Genomic DNA, 15,234 nt, shown 5'->3' on the forward strand with positions numbered 1-15,234 from the left:
AAATCCATAACGCAAACCCTGTCATCTGCCACAGCCTCCTACAATAGGGCCTTTACACAGAGCAGTTGTTCTCAAAAGTTAGAAATCACATGTTGAAAGATTTGTCATTCATTCTGTTAAAAGGTAAATAGAGCTTCTAAAATGCATCTTTCACATATTTCTAAGAGAAAAATCAATTATGACCAAGAAGTATTCAAAAAGTGTTCATTGTTTGTCACCAGCAAGTGAGAAAAATTGATCCGCTTAAACTAAGCTGATCATTTTCCGGGGCTCCGTCTGCATATGTCAGCAAATCAAGCGTTTCACTGTTGAACTTTGAAAAGCCACGGCTCCCCTTGAGCATAAAAATGGGATTTACTGATAAACGTTCCAAGTTTATTTGAGAATGGTGAAACACAACACCCTCTAACGTGGCCTGATGGGGTCTTGCCAATGAATCAACGAGGAGGGCCGGATGCGCGTGGAGCACTTACACAGGCGCGCACTGTCACAAGAACGTGACACTTTGAGATGGTAAATCAGACTGAATTTCAATTTCATTTCATGTCTCCGCTGTGCAGCCAGATCATAACTTACAGGTGGTTGCTCCCTCGGAGTCGTACTTTAAAAAATATCCACGCATGCATGACAGAAGCCGTGGATGCAGAATGATAAAGCCGTGCAAGTGTATATATTGTTCAAATTGAAATGCAAAAACATCCAGTCACAGCCCTTCACAGCTGGTTCTCCATAATCAAACTTCATCAGTAATCTAATCAACTCAAGAGGGCGTGCATGCTTGTTTAATGAGTTGTGCGCTCTCTGGGTGCATCTCTGCATGAGTTTGCATCAGTGTCGCTCTGGTCAGCTCTGTGTGTGTGTGTGTGTGTGTGTGTGTGTGCATGCAGGCATTGTTGTTGTCGCATTAGTTCTGATGTGTAAATATGTAATTTGAAAAGATATCAGCTCTACTGTTAGCTGTTTTACAATTGTAGTGTATTTATATCACAGAACAGATATACATTAGTCATATATTTATCAAAACAGCAAGTCAATTTTATTCTGTTAATCTTAAACATGGTCTTATTTTCATATTTATATAAAAAAAGAAAATTAAATGGGTTCAGTATCTGAACTCCTCCTGGCATCTGATAATACAACTGAGACTAGAACATTGTCATGCCGAATGGTGCTTTTATTTAACAGGTAATTTTACCAGTGGTAAATCAGCTAATCAAGTCGTCGCTTAGGAACATCCTCGCCCCTAACTAATTTATGTACGGTTGTAATGCCTGATCAACATAGAATGAATTAAGAGATGGATTCCCGTTTGTCAATTTGCATATAGCATGTTGAGCACTGAATCACTTTCCTCTTCGAGCTTGACTCACTTAATGAAGATATGTCCTTTTTTTTGTTTCGTCATCATGGTGGTGCCACTTCCTAACTGGTTCTGTGGTTTCCTTTTCTGCAACCAGACAGCCAACATTGTGTCAGTCCATAACTGCAGCATGTTCCAGTCAATGTCCAGTAATCAGTTTTTCCTTTTTGTGAATTATTGCCCTGCAGTAACACCGTTTTCATTATTTGTCTAAGTATCTCTGCAAAAACATCTTCGCTAATATCACCAGTTTAATTTATTGACGCAATTTAAACGGCAAGCACCTGATGATATAAAGATGTTGACAGTGTTTGAAAAATTATTCAGATTGATCAACTTGAACTCCTTGAACAATGATATGAAACTTTTGGTGGGAATGTAAGACACGTTGTCATCTCAAGTCTAACTTGGATATTTACAAAAAAAGTTGTGTAATTTATTCAGATATTCACAATTGAAAAAGAATTTATTTCCGTTATTTTTATTTAAGCATTTAAGCATTTTTTTTCTAATGTTAGTGCATACCTTTACAATTTTCAGATTTAGACATCACATAAGAGTTTTCCTTTTCAAATGCTCAAGTAAATATTAAAAGTTATCTGTTAAGTGCTCAAAGATGAAGCAGTGTTGGTTAAATGTTAATTTATTGAATTGGATCTAAAGGCAAACAGTAAAAGATTTGTCATCCTAACTTATAGCAATGCAGTGTCACTGTTGGACTAGACGTTGTGCATTTAATGAAAAAAAAAAAGATCAATTTATTCTGGGCAATGACTTGACTTGTTCTTGGGGTCAAAGGAGTTGCCCCCTGAAAACTTGACTTGAATTTGATTTTCCTCACATAAAACCTCACAAACGTCACATGGGTTTGGGAAAATGACTTGGTAACGTCTCTGTTGTAGATGCATGTGCAAACAAATGCTAATTATATTTGTACTCAAACAATTCTATATCAAAGTTCACCTGAATGCTCACTTTAGAGAATGTGTATACATGTAAGTGTAGTGGCATGTGTTGTGCATGATTGGCTCCTTCTGTCAGACAGTTTGGCAGTGCATTGACTTTAATATGCATTTTATTATGCAAAGGTGTGTCTGTGTGTATGCATGAGTCGGCAGGAATGTGTGTTTGGAATCAATTGATTTGCCTTTGAGCGGGGATCGTGTTCTGTACAAAAGGTGGCATCAGTGACCTTAACACAAGATGATTATCATCATGTTGACTCTTTGTGGTTATACACATCTTTGGGGAAACAACACATGGCTGCCAAAAATTGCAATAGAATCAAAGAAACCAATGCTCATGTTGGATGTAAAGTTAAACTTTTGTGTATTGGACCAAATTCCAACCAGTAGAAAAATATCCTGGCTGACGTGTTAAAATATTGCAGCGTAATCCCATTTAAACTTGATCACATATGACTCTCAAATGCTGCGGTAAAGTGTATGCAGCTCTCTTTGGCTGCCATCATTTCTTCAGTTTTCAATTGCTTTTCTCTCTCTAAGGTTTATCTCACTTGAATCTTTCATCAGGACAAAATTTATCTAAATATAAAGACAGCACGAGTTGGCTCATCTGCTTTTCCTCTCCAAAGGACATAAACTGTTTATCTGTTATGGCTGTGTGACATCAACATAAATAAGAAGAATGATGTGTAAAAAATGGTTTTGTTCGTTTTTATTTGCATTTTGGTGGGAAATAAAAGTCCTCTGATGCTCCTCATAGTGCTTGGTCCATTACCAAGAGATCAATAGCACTTGAGTTGAATGTCATTATGGTTATTAGGGCTGCTTGTCTGCATGGTCATGAGAAATGAGGGCATTATGCAGGGGAGCGTTCTTATGTGTGAGTGAGTACATGAGTGTAATCATAAGTATCTGCCTGTGTTTCCACTGTTGCTCCCATGTTTATTATGCATGAGTGGTGTACGTGCAGACTGCTGATGATCAGGGATATACTACTGGAGAATGGTAAAGTTTTAACACAATCAATATGGAGTCAGTGTAGCTGCAATGTGAGAAGGACTGATAGTAAGGGAAGAAGGACAAGCTTAAATATAGATATGGTTAAATCCTATAGACTGGAGATGTTGGATTTATTTAAACTTTTTACTGAAGTGTGTTAAGATTTTGAGGACTACCCTATAACTACCCTGCTGTGTCAGCCAGTCCAATTATCCATCATGGTGATGTGACTGTCTTCCAGGTGTGCCAAGAAAATGTAGTAACAGGGAAAAACTCACCTTTGCTAAGTTGTGAGTATTTAATGTAAAAAGAAGGGAAACATTATAGGGATGACAGGGACCCATACTGTTGGCTGTATCAGTAATTATATAGGAAAGTACTGCCCCCCTTTGTTGAATCATAAAGTAACCATGATTAACCATTTTTTCAAAATAAATTTTACCAGTCACGCCTAGGCCTGAGTAGTGGCCATGCAGTTATTTATGCCACTGAACTGTTAGGAAGATATGCAATAGCGTGACAGGAAAATACAAATTCTCTGCACTATATCCAAATAACTTAAATGTGTTAGAGAAACTATGAGTTAGACCCTAGCTACTCTAAGCTAGCTGGTTATGCAATGTTGGTGAAGAATTGTTCAGTCTTTGTTTGCCTTTTACTGTACGGTAAATGGACAGGAAAAACGGAGAAGACAGAAGGGGAAGATATGCAGCCAGGGCCAGAGAACGGGTCATTGAGGATCACAGCACATTGATGACTGCAGCCTTTTGGACATGGTGCATACACACTACCAACTGAGCCAGCCAGCGCCCAATAACTAGTTAATAATTAATACTTGAAAAGTTTTGTCTGGTGTCTCAGACTTTATGTTCACATTATATAAGATGGTTGACAAAAGAGTAAGCTAGAAAAGCGGGTGGAAACTAGGACATCCATAGAACCATATGAGTGGGAGGAAAGCAAGGAAATGGGACAGAGGATAAGACAGCCACTAACTCAGAGTGAAAGGAGGAAGAAGAGGGTGTGAATTTTGATATAATAAAAGAAAAACAATAAGAACTTTAAAAAACGACACAACTGAAAGCGTGACTGGATATTGTCTAGGTATGGAAATTAAGATCTTATTTAACATGTTTTTTTTTTTCATTATTATTGAAAACTTGATACTCCTAAAGATAATTCTGATTCAATTCTTGCGCTAGAATCAGAGCAAGAGTGATTCATACACACCTTCTTAATGGTGTGTGTGAAAGTGGACTGAGGTATTCTGAACGCCAATCTTTCCTTTATTATAAAAGTTCTGAAGAACATCTTCACTTACTTAGATGGAGCACTTGATTTAATACTTTTCTCAAGTTTCACTTCTCATACTTGTCACATAGAGCCATGGGGCACCGGCATCATCATCAAAGCTGACATCAAAGTAAAACCGTATGGTTTTTTTTGCTCAGATGCAAATAGCTTTTTATGTAAATAAAGTCACACAGGCTCGCTCAGAGTAACTTGACAAGAGAGGGAGATCAAAGGAAATTGGCATTTCTTGGCACTAATGTGCGTACATGTGCTCACATTATTTCAGAAAATGTGGAGGGGTAACCATGGAAGGTAACTGAGATGAGCAGAGCAAGAAACGGAGAGATAGTATGGGATGACAGGATGCAAGAATAGAGAGGGAGAGTTAGGGTGGCTGAGAGAGAGTGAAAGACGGCAGAAGGCAGAGAGAACAAACAGTGTCAGGTTAATGTTAATAGGGCCAAGGATCTTGTCCTATTAAATATAGATGACTCTGTTATGGGACATGAAATATACATGAAACACTGCGTTGACATCTATATCCTCTGTGTTAAGAGCGATGTCTGAGTAGACCAATAGGAGGAAGAGTACTCCAGTTGGGAAAAAAAAGAGGTATTGTGGAGAGAAACAAGGAGGGAGGTACAGAAACACAAAGAAAGACTGTGGGGGAAAAAAAAAAAGATATCTAAACAAGACAAGGAACATGACAGTATTTGATCTGAGGCCAGTTGGGGCATCTTTTTTCCCCTCTTTTCTCCATCCACAGTTTTCTTTCCTGAGATGGGGATCAATATTTTTTATTGTTGTTTCTTCTTGTGCTGCTGATCGGCTCCGCTTGAGTCTTAATCTGAGGTCTTCACTCCTCGCGGTCACGACAAGTCTCTTGAGACTTATCAACAGAGCAGGGCTGCTAACCCCTGATGTCCCAGCTGAAGCTCCTATTAGACTCACATAAATCCCTTAACCCTAGAGGTCATGGTACCTACAAGTTTTCTGACAAACTGCTGTTGACTTCAGTAGCAAGGCAGTTGACATGAGGATAAGAGTATAATAGCGATTTTCAGTAATTCTCTTATTTCTGGTAAGGCTCTCTGTATAGAATAGGATGTGAACTCTTTACCTCACTTCAAACAGAGAGGGGGAAAAGCCCAGTGCTATTAATAGACTTCAAAATTCCTTTAAAACTCCAGTTTTTCCACATTCTCTTTCTGTGCTACAATAAATCTGATGCTAAGTAAGGCTTTCAGTGGGACAGTGAAGCCAAACAGTGATTGAATACAGATATATTTCTTGTACCAATATTTTTCCTTCACCGTTTTTAGATTGGTTAAAAATTGTTGCCAGGAAAGGAATTTTTTATTTTCTCAGTTTCTAAGAGTACTGGTAAAAGGAAAACAGTTGCTCATTGAGAAATATAGATGTTTTCCTTATGACTGTATCTGCTCATTAGCCTGCAGCCAGCATGCACAGAGTGGCAGTGCTGGCTCTATACTGGCATGCTTGTTTTTAAAGTTCTGGGTCACTACGACCTTTTACCAACTTAGATTACACACCTAATATTTGCATTTCAGTCTACTTCCACATTGTACCCACTAACAAATACTTTTTTTTTCTTTCCTCATCCATGTATTCATTGTTTTCCACCTATCCACGATAGACTTGGAGAGACAATGCTACAATAGATCAAGATTACTCTGCTCCTTCTGGCAGACCATGAGGTCTACCGAGGCTAGAAATAATATATAGTCTTTCCAGTGTGTTGTGGGTTTGCCCCTGAGTCTCTTCACAGTGTAATGTACTTGAACAACCTATAAAGGAAGGCATCCATGAAGCTTTCTCACTAGATGCCAGAAGCACATCAATTGACTCCTTTCAAAGTGGAAAAGCAACAGCTCTACTCTGGCCACCTGGCAGAGGATCCTCAGTTTAGTTACTTGGACCTGGAATCTCGTTCTTTCAGTCACAAGTCATATTTTTGGAGCGTATGTGAAGGTCATAAATCATCAATCAGAAGTATGCTGTAATTTGTATGTGTGTGTTTTTTTTTCCTTCCCAACGACTTCATATTACACCTTATTTGCTTTGGTGACTTAATGTTGTGAAACATTCCCCTAGTGGGGTCGAGTTCATAAAAGATAAATGGTAAATGTTAGGTACAAAATAATACAAAATTATAAAGGGACGAAATTGCCATCGCTCATTTCTTATTACTTCTGCCGTTGCTCAAACTTTTTTTGTTGTCACTTGTTTGGTTTTCAGTTGCAAGGAACCAGTACGAGCGGAGGGGCAGCGATGTCACCATGCAGTGCGGCTCCCTGGAAAGCGACGCGTCGGTGTCATGGAAGGTGAACGGGACAGACATCGAGGCCCAGCACCAGCTGAATGGACCCAAACTGATTCTGACCCAGGTTGACCTTGACCACAATGGACTCTACAGCTGCTTTCAGAACCCGCATGGAGAAAGACGTGACACGATCCTCCTCCACATTGGAAGTAAGTAACCGAGTATTATTCTCCAAAATGAGATTTCTACAGTTCTTCTGCAAGCAAAGATAATAAATGTAATACACTTAGTCTTTATTTGTGTTTTTATTTAAGAGCGATATCTGTTACAAGTGACATTTTGTTTTAGCATTTTGTTGTTTTCGCCGTAACACTCTTTAGCTAAGTGACAATCTTTATAATACATTTTAACATTTGAATACTCTTTCATATTTGTTATGTTGGTATTAACCAGGAATTGTCATGGCATTCCTTAGTGTTGTGCCTTACACTAGATGACAAGTTATAATAATTAGTTGTTAAAATGACATTTGGTCTTTTTGCCGTTATGACTGGCTATTTTAGTAGTCATACAAAAGATGTTTAAGTGTCAATTTAACAGCATTTCTGAATGGCCTGTGTGATGGCAGCAGCCTCCTTTGAGATCCATTATTTTGATGGGGATGGTTTTATACGCTCAGTCTCTGCATAGTAATGCTGTTGAGGTGGGATTGACTTGTGAATGATAGGACCCCCCTGAGGATGGTTGGATTGAAAATGTCTTTGTCATATATAGAAGCTTCATTGTGGGGGAAAAAAATAAGGAAATCAGAAATAAAACCCTGAAAACATGTCTGCTGCATTGCGTGAATAGCATATTTTAATTCTTGCATTGGTTGAATTCCATTGTGTACGTTGCATAATGGAAACTGAATACTGTCATTATGTTAAGCATATAGATTACAGTGTATGTAATCCATGTATAATCCTATCAGTTTGGAAGATCTGGTGGGATATTTCTCTTAGTGGGGTCAGGAGGGGTGCTGGTGCCTATCTCCAGCTAACGTTCCGGGCGAGAGGCAGTCTGTCGCAGGGCAACACAGAGACAAACAAACATGCATACACTCACACCTAGGGGCAATTTGGAGAGGCCAATTAACCTGACATGTTTTTGGACTGTGGGAGGAAACCGGAGTACCCGGAGAAAATCCACGCATGCACAGGGAGAACATGCAAACTCCATGAAGAAGGACCGGGGCCGGGAATCGAACCCAGAACCTTCTTGCTGCAAGGCAACAGCTGCGCCACTGTGCAGCCTATGATAGGACTACATATAATATGATAAAAAATTATTGCCATGTTGTTTTTATTTCTGTTATCTTGAACAGTTCTACAAATCACATTTGAGCTGATGATGAAGACTGATTTATTTTTTTTTCTTCTTTTGAGAAGCCACTTTAGTTATGATGTTTTCCTAGTCACTCCAAAGGGGCTTTGGAAATGAACGACTGCCACCTACACCTATTTGTGCTAAAGTAATTAAAGTATAAACAAACAGAAGTAAATTAAGCTAAAGCAACACAAGTATGAAATTATTTTGAAAAACGGGGTCAGTTATAATCTCACTTCATTTCATTAGTAAATCCTGCCTGTGTTATTGCATCTGCTTGTCAACAGAGTCGATAGTAAGCCAAGCACCACCCCACCCCCCATCAAAATTGCACTGCCGTATTGCTGTTAAATGTAACATTTCCATGCAAATGTTTGATGAATGAGACTATATGGGAGCGTGACAGTTTGGTTAATCATATTGGCAATGATGAATTACCAAATGCTAAAACAATACTGAATTAATGAGACTTTTATGTTATGGTAGATTGTGTCAGCAGGGTGAATGATGCAATACATAAACAGTCCAGAAAATTTGTGGATGGAGATGGAGAAAAAGGACTGAAATGCAGATGTGTACTACATGTCTCTGTGCAGCCCAGTGCATGAGTGCGTTTCCCTTCGCCAGGCGTTGTGTTTCTGCATCATAATGACACTTTGGTGGTCTCAAACTATGCATGCAAGAGAAAAACAGACTTTCATTGTGTAACCATTCATCAGGGGTCAATTATGACTCTGTGAGAACAATACCTTTGTGGTCTAGCCTGGCATTGGGTTTAATTGCCTTGTTAAGAGTTGCTGATTTTATGACATGTTCAAGACACACACTGGAGCAACATTAATCCTGTTACTGTATACTGGAGAAACTCTTATCAGTCTGTTTGTTCTTCATCTGATCTCCAAATTCATCTCTGTAGGGCGTCTGCATTTCCATTACACTGAGTGTCACCTCCAGAGGTTGAATGTGACACGCAGTCATGGCAGGCTACAGTTCTTGTGATTACCATCATGATGATAGTTTGATTTTATGCAGTGTTTATAACTCACACCAGGGGCTTGTTATGTTTCTGAAAGATAGCAGTGTGATCTGGAGAATACCACAAAGCCATCTGTCTAGTTTTATTTTTTAATTCATTTTTCGGTTTATCTCAACAATGTTTTTTTTTTTTTCTTCATTCCTTTGAAATCCTGAGATAAAATCTTATTTCAGACAAAGGATCGATACCGCAAGTGCTGTCTGCCTTCACTTTTCCTGTTCTCCGACTTCAGTTCGTGGCCACATTTGTTAGTTTTTTGTTTACACTGGTTCACATTAACAACAGATGACGTCATCCGCTAACTCTCTGTGTGTGCCTGCTGAATTTATGAACCGTGTCAACAAAATGTCAGCGCAAGGAGACAGCAATTGTGTGTTGTGGAAAATTCTCGTGCCGATGCAATGTCTCCTTCCCTTCCTCTTTGCATTATTTCAACACTTTGTAAAAGCGTGGGATGCTTACATTTTCTCTGACACTTTAGATACAAACAAAGCTTGAGTGGCTTCAAAAAAGTACACGGCAGTAAGCATGAATGTCAGATGGCGTAGCAGCATGGATGTGAATAGATACACTACCCTACATGGGCCACAAGGTGTGTGGTAATCAGTGGGGTCTTTAGAGAGTGGTGATTTTTGATGACACATTTGGTTAAACATACGGAGCACTTTGAAAGGAGGCAGAATTAATGTAAGTAAAAAAATTGTCAGGCAGTTGAGTCCTAAACAAGTTGTCTGTCGCTTGTTGTTTAGTGTGTCAAGTGGGAATAATCAGTACAGGGGGCACTGGATTAAAATATGAGTGTTTATCATGAGGAGCAAATGAAGCTGAAGTTAGTATCAGATTCTTAGCTTGCAACATGGTGCTAAAATAAAAGGCTACTTGGATGTTTTATAAAAATATCTGGACTGCATTTTAACATAATCTAGTTCAAATCTAAGATATTCTACTAAATTGTGGGCAGAGGGGACTGTAGACCCAAACCAGAGGTGGTGATACAGGAAATATGGAGTCAGAGTCAAGCCTGTAATGCATTCCTCAATCCTCGGAAGTTATTTAAAAAAATAGTTTGAAAATAAAATGAGCTGGGGACATGAGAGGCAACTTGCCCTTGGTGCTGGAACTAGAGCAGCAATGTTTCTGTCCTGATAGTTATTCAAGTCATTTAAGAGTAGGAAGTCCTAGTTCGTTAAAAATATTATTTAATATAGAGTATAACAGCAGGCCCGGTTCTATCGGTATAGTTTACATTAGTGTGATTCTGTCCCCGTTAATTTTGCTATGGTGTTTCAGGTGCTGAATTATGATTTCTGTAAAAACAGATGAGATATTTTGAACCAACAGCAGTTTCTAAAGGAGTGCCTTTTGTTTTTAAATATAATTCTGGCTATGCAAATGCACCTACAATCTTCTCTAACCCTAAGTTCTGCTCCTGGTGTGTAATTTCCCATATTTGTTTTGACTGACGATTTGACTTGTTTGGGTTACAGACGAAGTTGTTTCCCTTCATCATAAATAGTACTTTTCTTAAACTGGCCAAATATTGTCGCAGTGTGCGGCGCAGGTCGCATGACACAGCTAGAAAATTGCTGCAGCCGATACGATTTCTTCCACTGTGAGCTTGTTTGCAAAATGTAAAACCTAGATTCTTAGAATCAACAATACAAGCAACGAACCTCAGAATAGACAAATTTGTATAAACGTAATGCAGCAAAAATAATGCTGCATAGATCATAGATGTATGAATGACACACAATTCACTCTGCATCACACAAACATGCTTTGACAGGGATCTTGAGCTGTAACTTAGGACCAGTGACATCCCTGCCTTAAACCACCAAGATGATTGATCTTTGGGTTTTACATGCAAGTTTGAGAAAATGTTATTTCTTCTGAATTTGACTTTGTAAATCTCTGAGAATCCAACAGCCTTGCACAGTAAATTGAACTGCATGGACAAAAATATATGGGGTTAAAGGAGTCACCTCCTCCGTCATGGAAGCCATCATTTCACAAATCCTGTGATCTGGCATTTAGCAGTGAAATTGTCATAACCCTCCATCCCCCTCCAGGCATGACAAATCTTGCAAAGTCTAACACCTCGTTGATTGTTATTCTGCTACTCAGTCACTCAGCATGCCAGCTGATGGAAGATGGGGAATTTCCTTTCCTTATCCTTATTTTTTTTTATCTTAAAGTAAGGAATGTGAAAAAATAGGCTTATCCAAACCATTTCTATAAGTAGCAGCATCATCCTTGTTTCAACTTAAAAAGGCGCTTAGAGAGAGGCAACTGACAGAGAGCAGCAGATTTATTCATTGGAGGTTTCTGCTGACTATTTTAGTTCCACATGAGGCTCTAAAGTGTATCTAATTCTAAAGATACAGTTGAAACCAGAAATGTGCTTACATTTAACAAAAAGAAACATATACCTTATTTCTCACTGTCTGAAGTTGGATCAGACCAACGCTCTGTTTGAGGCCAGTAAGAATTATCAAAAGTATCTCTATTTTCTAAACTCCTCAGTAATGACAGAAATAATAAGTTAGATATTTAATTATTAATGTTCTTCAAAATCAGAAGTCTGCATACATTTCTTCTGCATTTAGTAGGAATGGATTTGAATCATATGACTTGGGTTGAACAAATTTCAGGTTTCCTTCCACAAGTTTCTCATGACATCTTGCTGAAATTCTGGCCTTTTCCTCAAGACAAAATTAGTGTAACCAAGTCAGGTTTTTAGGTTGTATGTTAACCAGCATGTAGGAACATCTGGACAAACGTAAAATGGCAATAAATTATGTACTGAAAGGAGGAGGAGTGAGTTATCTTGTTAAATTGATATGCGCTCATACATGCACATGCACACCAATTAGTGTCCGTTTCCTTTTCCTGGGCAGCTTGTTTTGGCGTAATCCCTGCACACACACCCATTCACTCTGGGGATCTGCGCTACATTGCGGGGTAATGGAATTGTCTCTTTGCAGACAGATCACGATGGAGGAGGAGGAACTAATGCAGCTCTGCTGGGACTTCCTCTTTAAACTGGGGAGTATTTGGCCCTGCGTGTAAGGTCACTGGTGGAACTATTGAGCTTTTTGGTTAATTACTCCTCTTTCTTGCTCCAGTGTCTAATCATTACTGGTAAATATAACTTATAGAGAACTTGCAAACACTTAGAACTACAATTGTATCTTTATCAATCTTTGCTAATTGATTTGTGTTTCGGACAACTGAAGCAGCTGTAGATTAAAAAAAAAATCTTGATGGATAAATATTGTCTTACAGTGTCAAATCCAGTGCATCCATTCTAGATGGACATAAAAGCATGAAGTTGAGAAATTACTTGATCTAATTAATGCTTGATCTTTTTGTTTTATTTTTGCAGACATAGATATTAGTGACCATGATCATGGGAAAGAAAAAGTGATGAAAATATGGGTGAACTGCAGTTATTACTGCCTTTGGAGTAGTCAACCACTTTATGTATTTTTTCTTGAATGGTGCAGCCCTTGTAAAACACAGAGAATTAGATGGATAGATACCTAGAGCATGAAGACCCACTGAACAAAGGAATCAGTCAGCTGCGGTTAGAAACCAAAACCAGGGAATCCCATTAAACTGAGCCGTCAGTTAGCAGCACACCTACTGTAGACAGGAATCCCATTAAAGTTTTCTACTTTTTACCAACAGTTTCCCACCGCAAATTTCATGAAGCCAATTGTTTGTAAACATTTCTAATAGCAGAAAAGTATGAAACTTGATGCATTTCCACTTGTATTTTAGGGCAGCAAATGTTCAAACAAATGTTGGCAACAGGTTTTGGTTAACTTCCGAACATCAACTTGTCAGGCTCCAAAAATACTTCGCAAAGAGCAAAATGGCAAAAAGATATGTTTTTTTTGTGTTTGCATCTAAATTCAGATTTGTTTGGATATTTATTTAAGTCGACTATGTGTTGTGGCTGCATATGAGGCATGTGGGTTACATAGGCAGGGACAATAACATCTTGCCATGTTTGTCCTTAGGCTCAGTCTGCCCCCCGCCCCCTCGAAAAAAAAAAAAAAATCTACTTATCCCTGCCCACATTGTTTCCCAGTTCTCTCCTTATTTTCCAGTTCACTCTTTTTTTTTGTTCTGCTCTATATTCTAAATTTCCTCTTCTCCATTTCCTGCTCTGCTTGCAAGACAGCAGCAACGCTCATCATTTTATTGTAACAGACAACCATAACAATTGGGGAAATGGGCCTGGTTTAGAAACTCAGTGTGGAGCTACAAAATGAACTGGAATACATATGAGCAGAAGAATGTGTTTGTGTGTTTTTCTATGTATATATGCTGGGTATCGCCTTTAATCTGGAGAGGCAGACTGTTTATCCCTTCATTTTTTCTCAATGCTATTTTGTCCAAAGGAGACGTTGAGGCGGGAAAAAAAAATCATTAGCAGCATCAGGGATGCCCCGAGTTCAAGTTGTTTATGCATCTTGACTCGGAGTCAGATTAGGCTTCATCTTCTGCAAAGTCGAACTGAAGGGGAAAAATACCATTTGAAACATTTTGCAGTTTTGCTAATGTTTCTCAAGAAGACTGAAGTCGGATATTCAAATCTACACATTACATTATTTTACCTCAGTCCAAATCTTCTCTTCTTATTTATCACACTTATTCATCTCGTATCATTTCCTGCTGCACATCCGTCAGCACAGGTCTCGTATCTTAAATTTCCGCCTGTACGATTCGGAGTGCATCTCATTCAATTCTCTCGTTTTCATCTGCTAATCCTCTTACAGCACCCCCCAGTTTGTCACATCCAACCTATTACTCTCTTCTTTTCTTGTCATTTTTGTCAAAGTAGTTTTTTTGACTGCTCCTGACACTCTCAAATATACCTTTTCTGTAGCTGTAAAATAATCATATTAGATTCTGTGTAAATTTAAATATTATCCATGTTGCTAATATGTCCACCTTAGGAATAAATACTGAGAATGGAATACATTGTAGTAAGTTTGAAGAGAGGGAGATTGTCAGATAGCCACATAGATTGTCAAGCTTCACTTTCTCTCTCTCTCTCTCTTTCAGAAACTTAGACAGGTTCGACAGGATAGAACACTGTAAGCTTTAAAATGTATGAAGGAGAAGTTGCGAACAGAGATATGATCAAGTCAGCTGAGTCAAGAAAAAGTCTAGCTGGGAAGAAGTTGAAGTGGAGGTAGAAGTGAAGTTGAGTTAAGCTTTGCAACAGACAGGGGGGCTTAGTTTGAAGAACTGCAGCCTAACACAGGAAATGGTGCAGGCAGAAAGAAGGCTCCAGGATCCTTATGAGGATTTTTTTTTTTTTTCCAAAAGTGAGAGAGTATGCAGAGTGATGAGAAAATGCACCGCACAGGTGGTGCATGTTGTCGGCCAAAAACAATATGGATTATAGTGTTTTGCAGAAATACTCAAGCCCCTAGAGCCGTTTCCCCTTTAGTCATGTTACAACCAAATATTGTTTTTATTAGACGTTTCTGTTAAAACTAACGAATAAGGAAAATTATGCATGTTTATTGTGCATTTACATTCAACATAACTCAGTAAGATTTAATGTATGTGAGCTATGTGAGCATCGAGTCATTCTACAAGTTCTTAGTTGTGTTTCGGTATAAGCTAAATCCTTACACGTAAATGTTTTTATTTTATTTTGGGGTGAGGCAAAATGAAGTGCACGTCTACTGACCACTTTTAAGAGATTAAGAGATTTTAAATCTTTGTTCCCATGTCTTTTTGGTTCTTAAAGATGCGCTACTTTGTGTTGGTCTATCAGCTAATATAAACAGAATACACTGAAACTTATAGTTTTAGATAAAGTGTGGGGAAGCTCGAAATGCTTTCACAAATTATAGCAAGGTGTAGCATCTGCTGTGTGGCATTGTTGAGTGATAAAACTGAAGTT

General features: G+C 38.6%; 1 protein-coding gene across 2 annotated transcripts in view; it reads left to right on the forward strand.

The window, feature by feature from the left end:
* Nucleotides 1–15,234, forward strand: part of cntfr (ciliary neurotrophic factor receptor) — a 233,352-nt gene that overhangs the window by 124,735 nt on the left and 93,383 nt on the right. For both annotated transcript variants that reach the window (XM_088011037.1, XM_088011038.1), the window contains exon 4: nucleotides 6,877–7,110. In XM_088011037.1, coding sequence (XP_087867163.1) covers nucleotides 6,877–7,110 — 234 coding nt within the window. The remainder of the gene's footprint in view (nucleotides 1–6,876; nucleotides 7,111–15,234) is intronic.

Source organism: Poecilia mexicana, unplaced genomic scaffold (genome assembly GCF_051168715.1).
Source record: "Poecilia mexicana isolate PSO_F unplaced genomic scaffold, ASM5116871v1 scaffold_12, whole genome shotgun sequence".
Taxonomy (NCBI): Eukaryota; Metazoa; Chordata; class Actinopteri; order Cyprinodontiformes; family Poeciliidae; genus Poecilia; species Poecilia mexicana.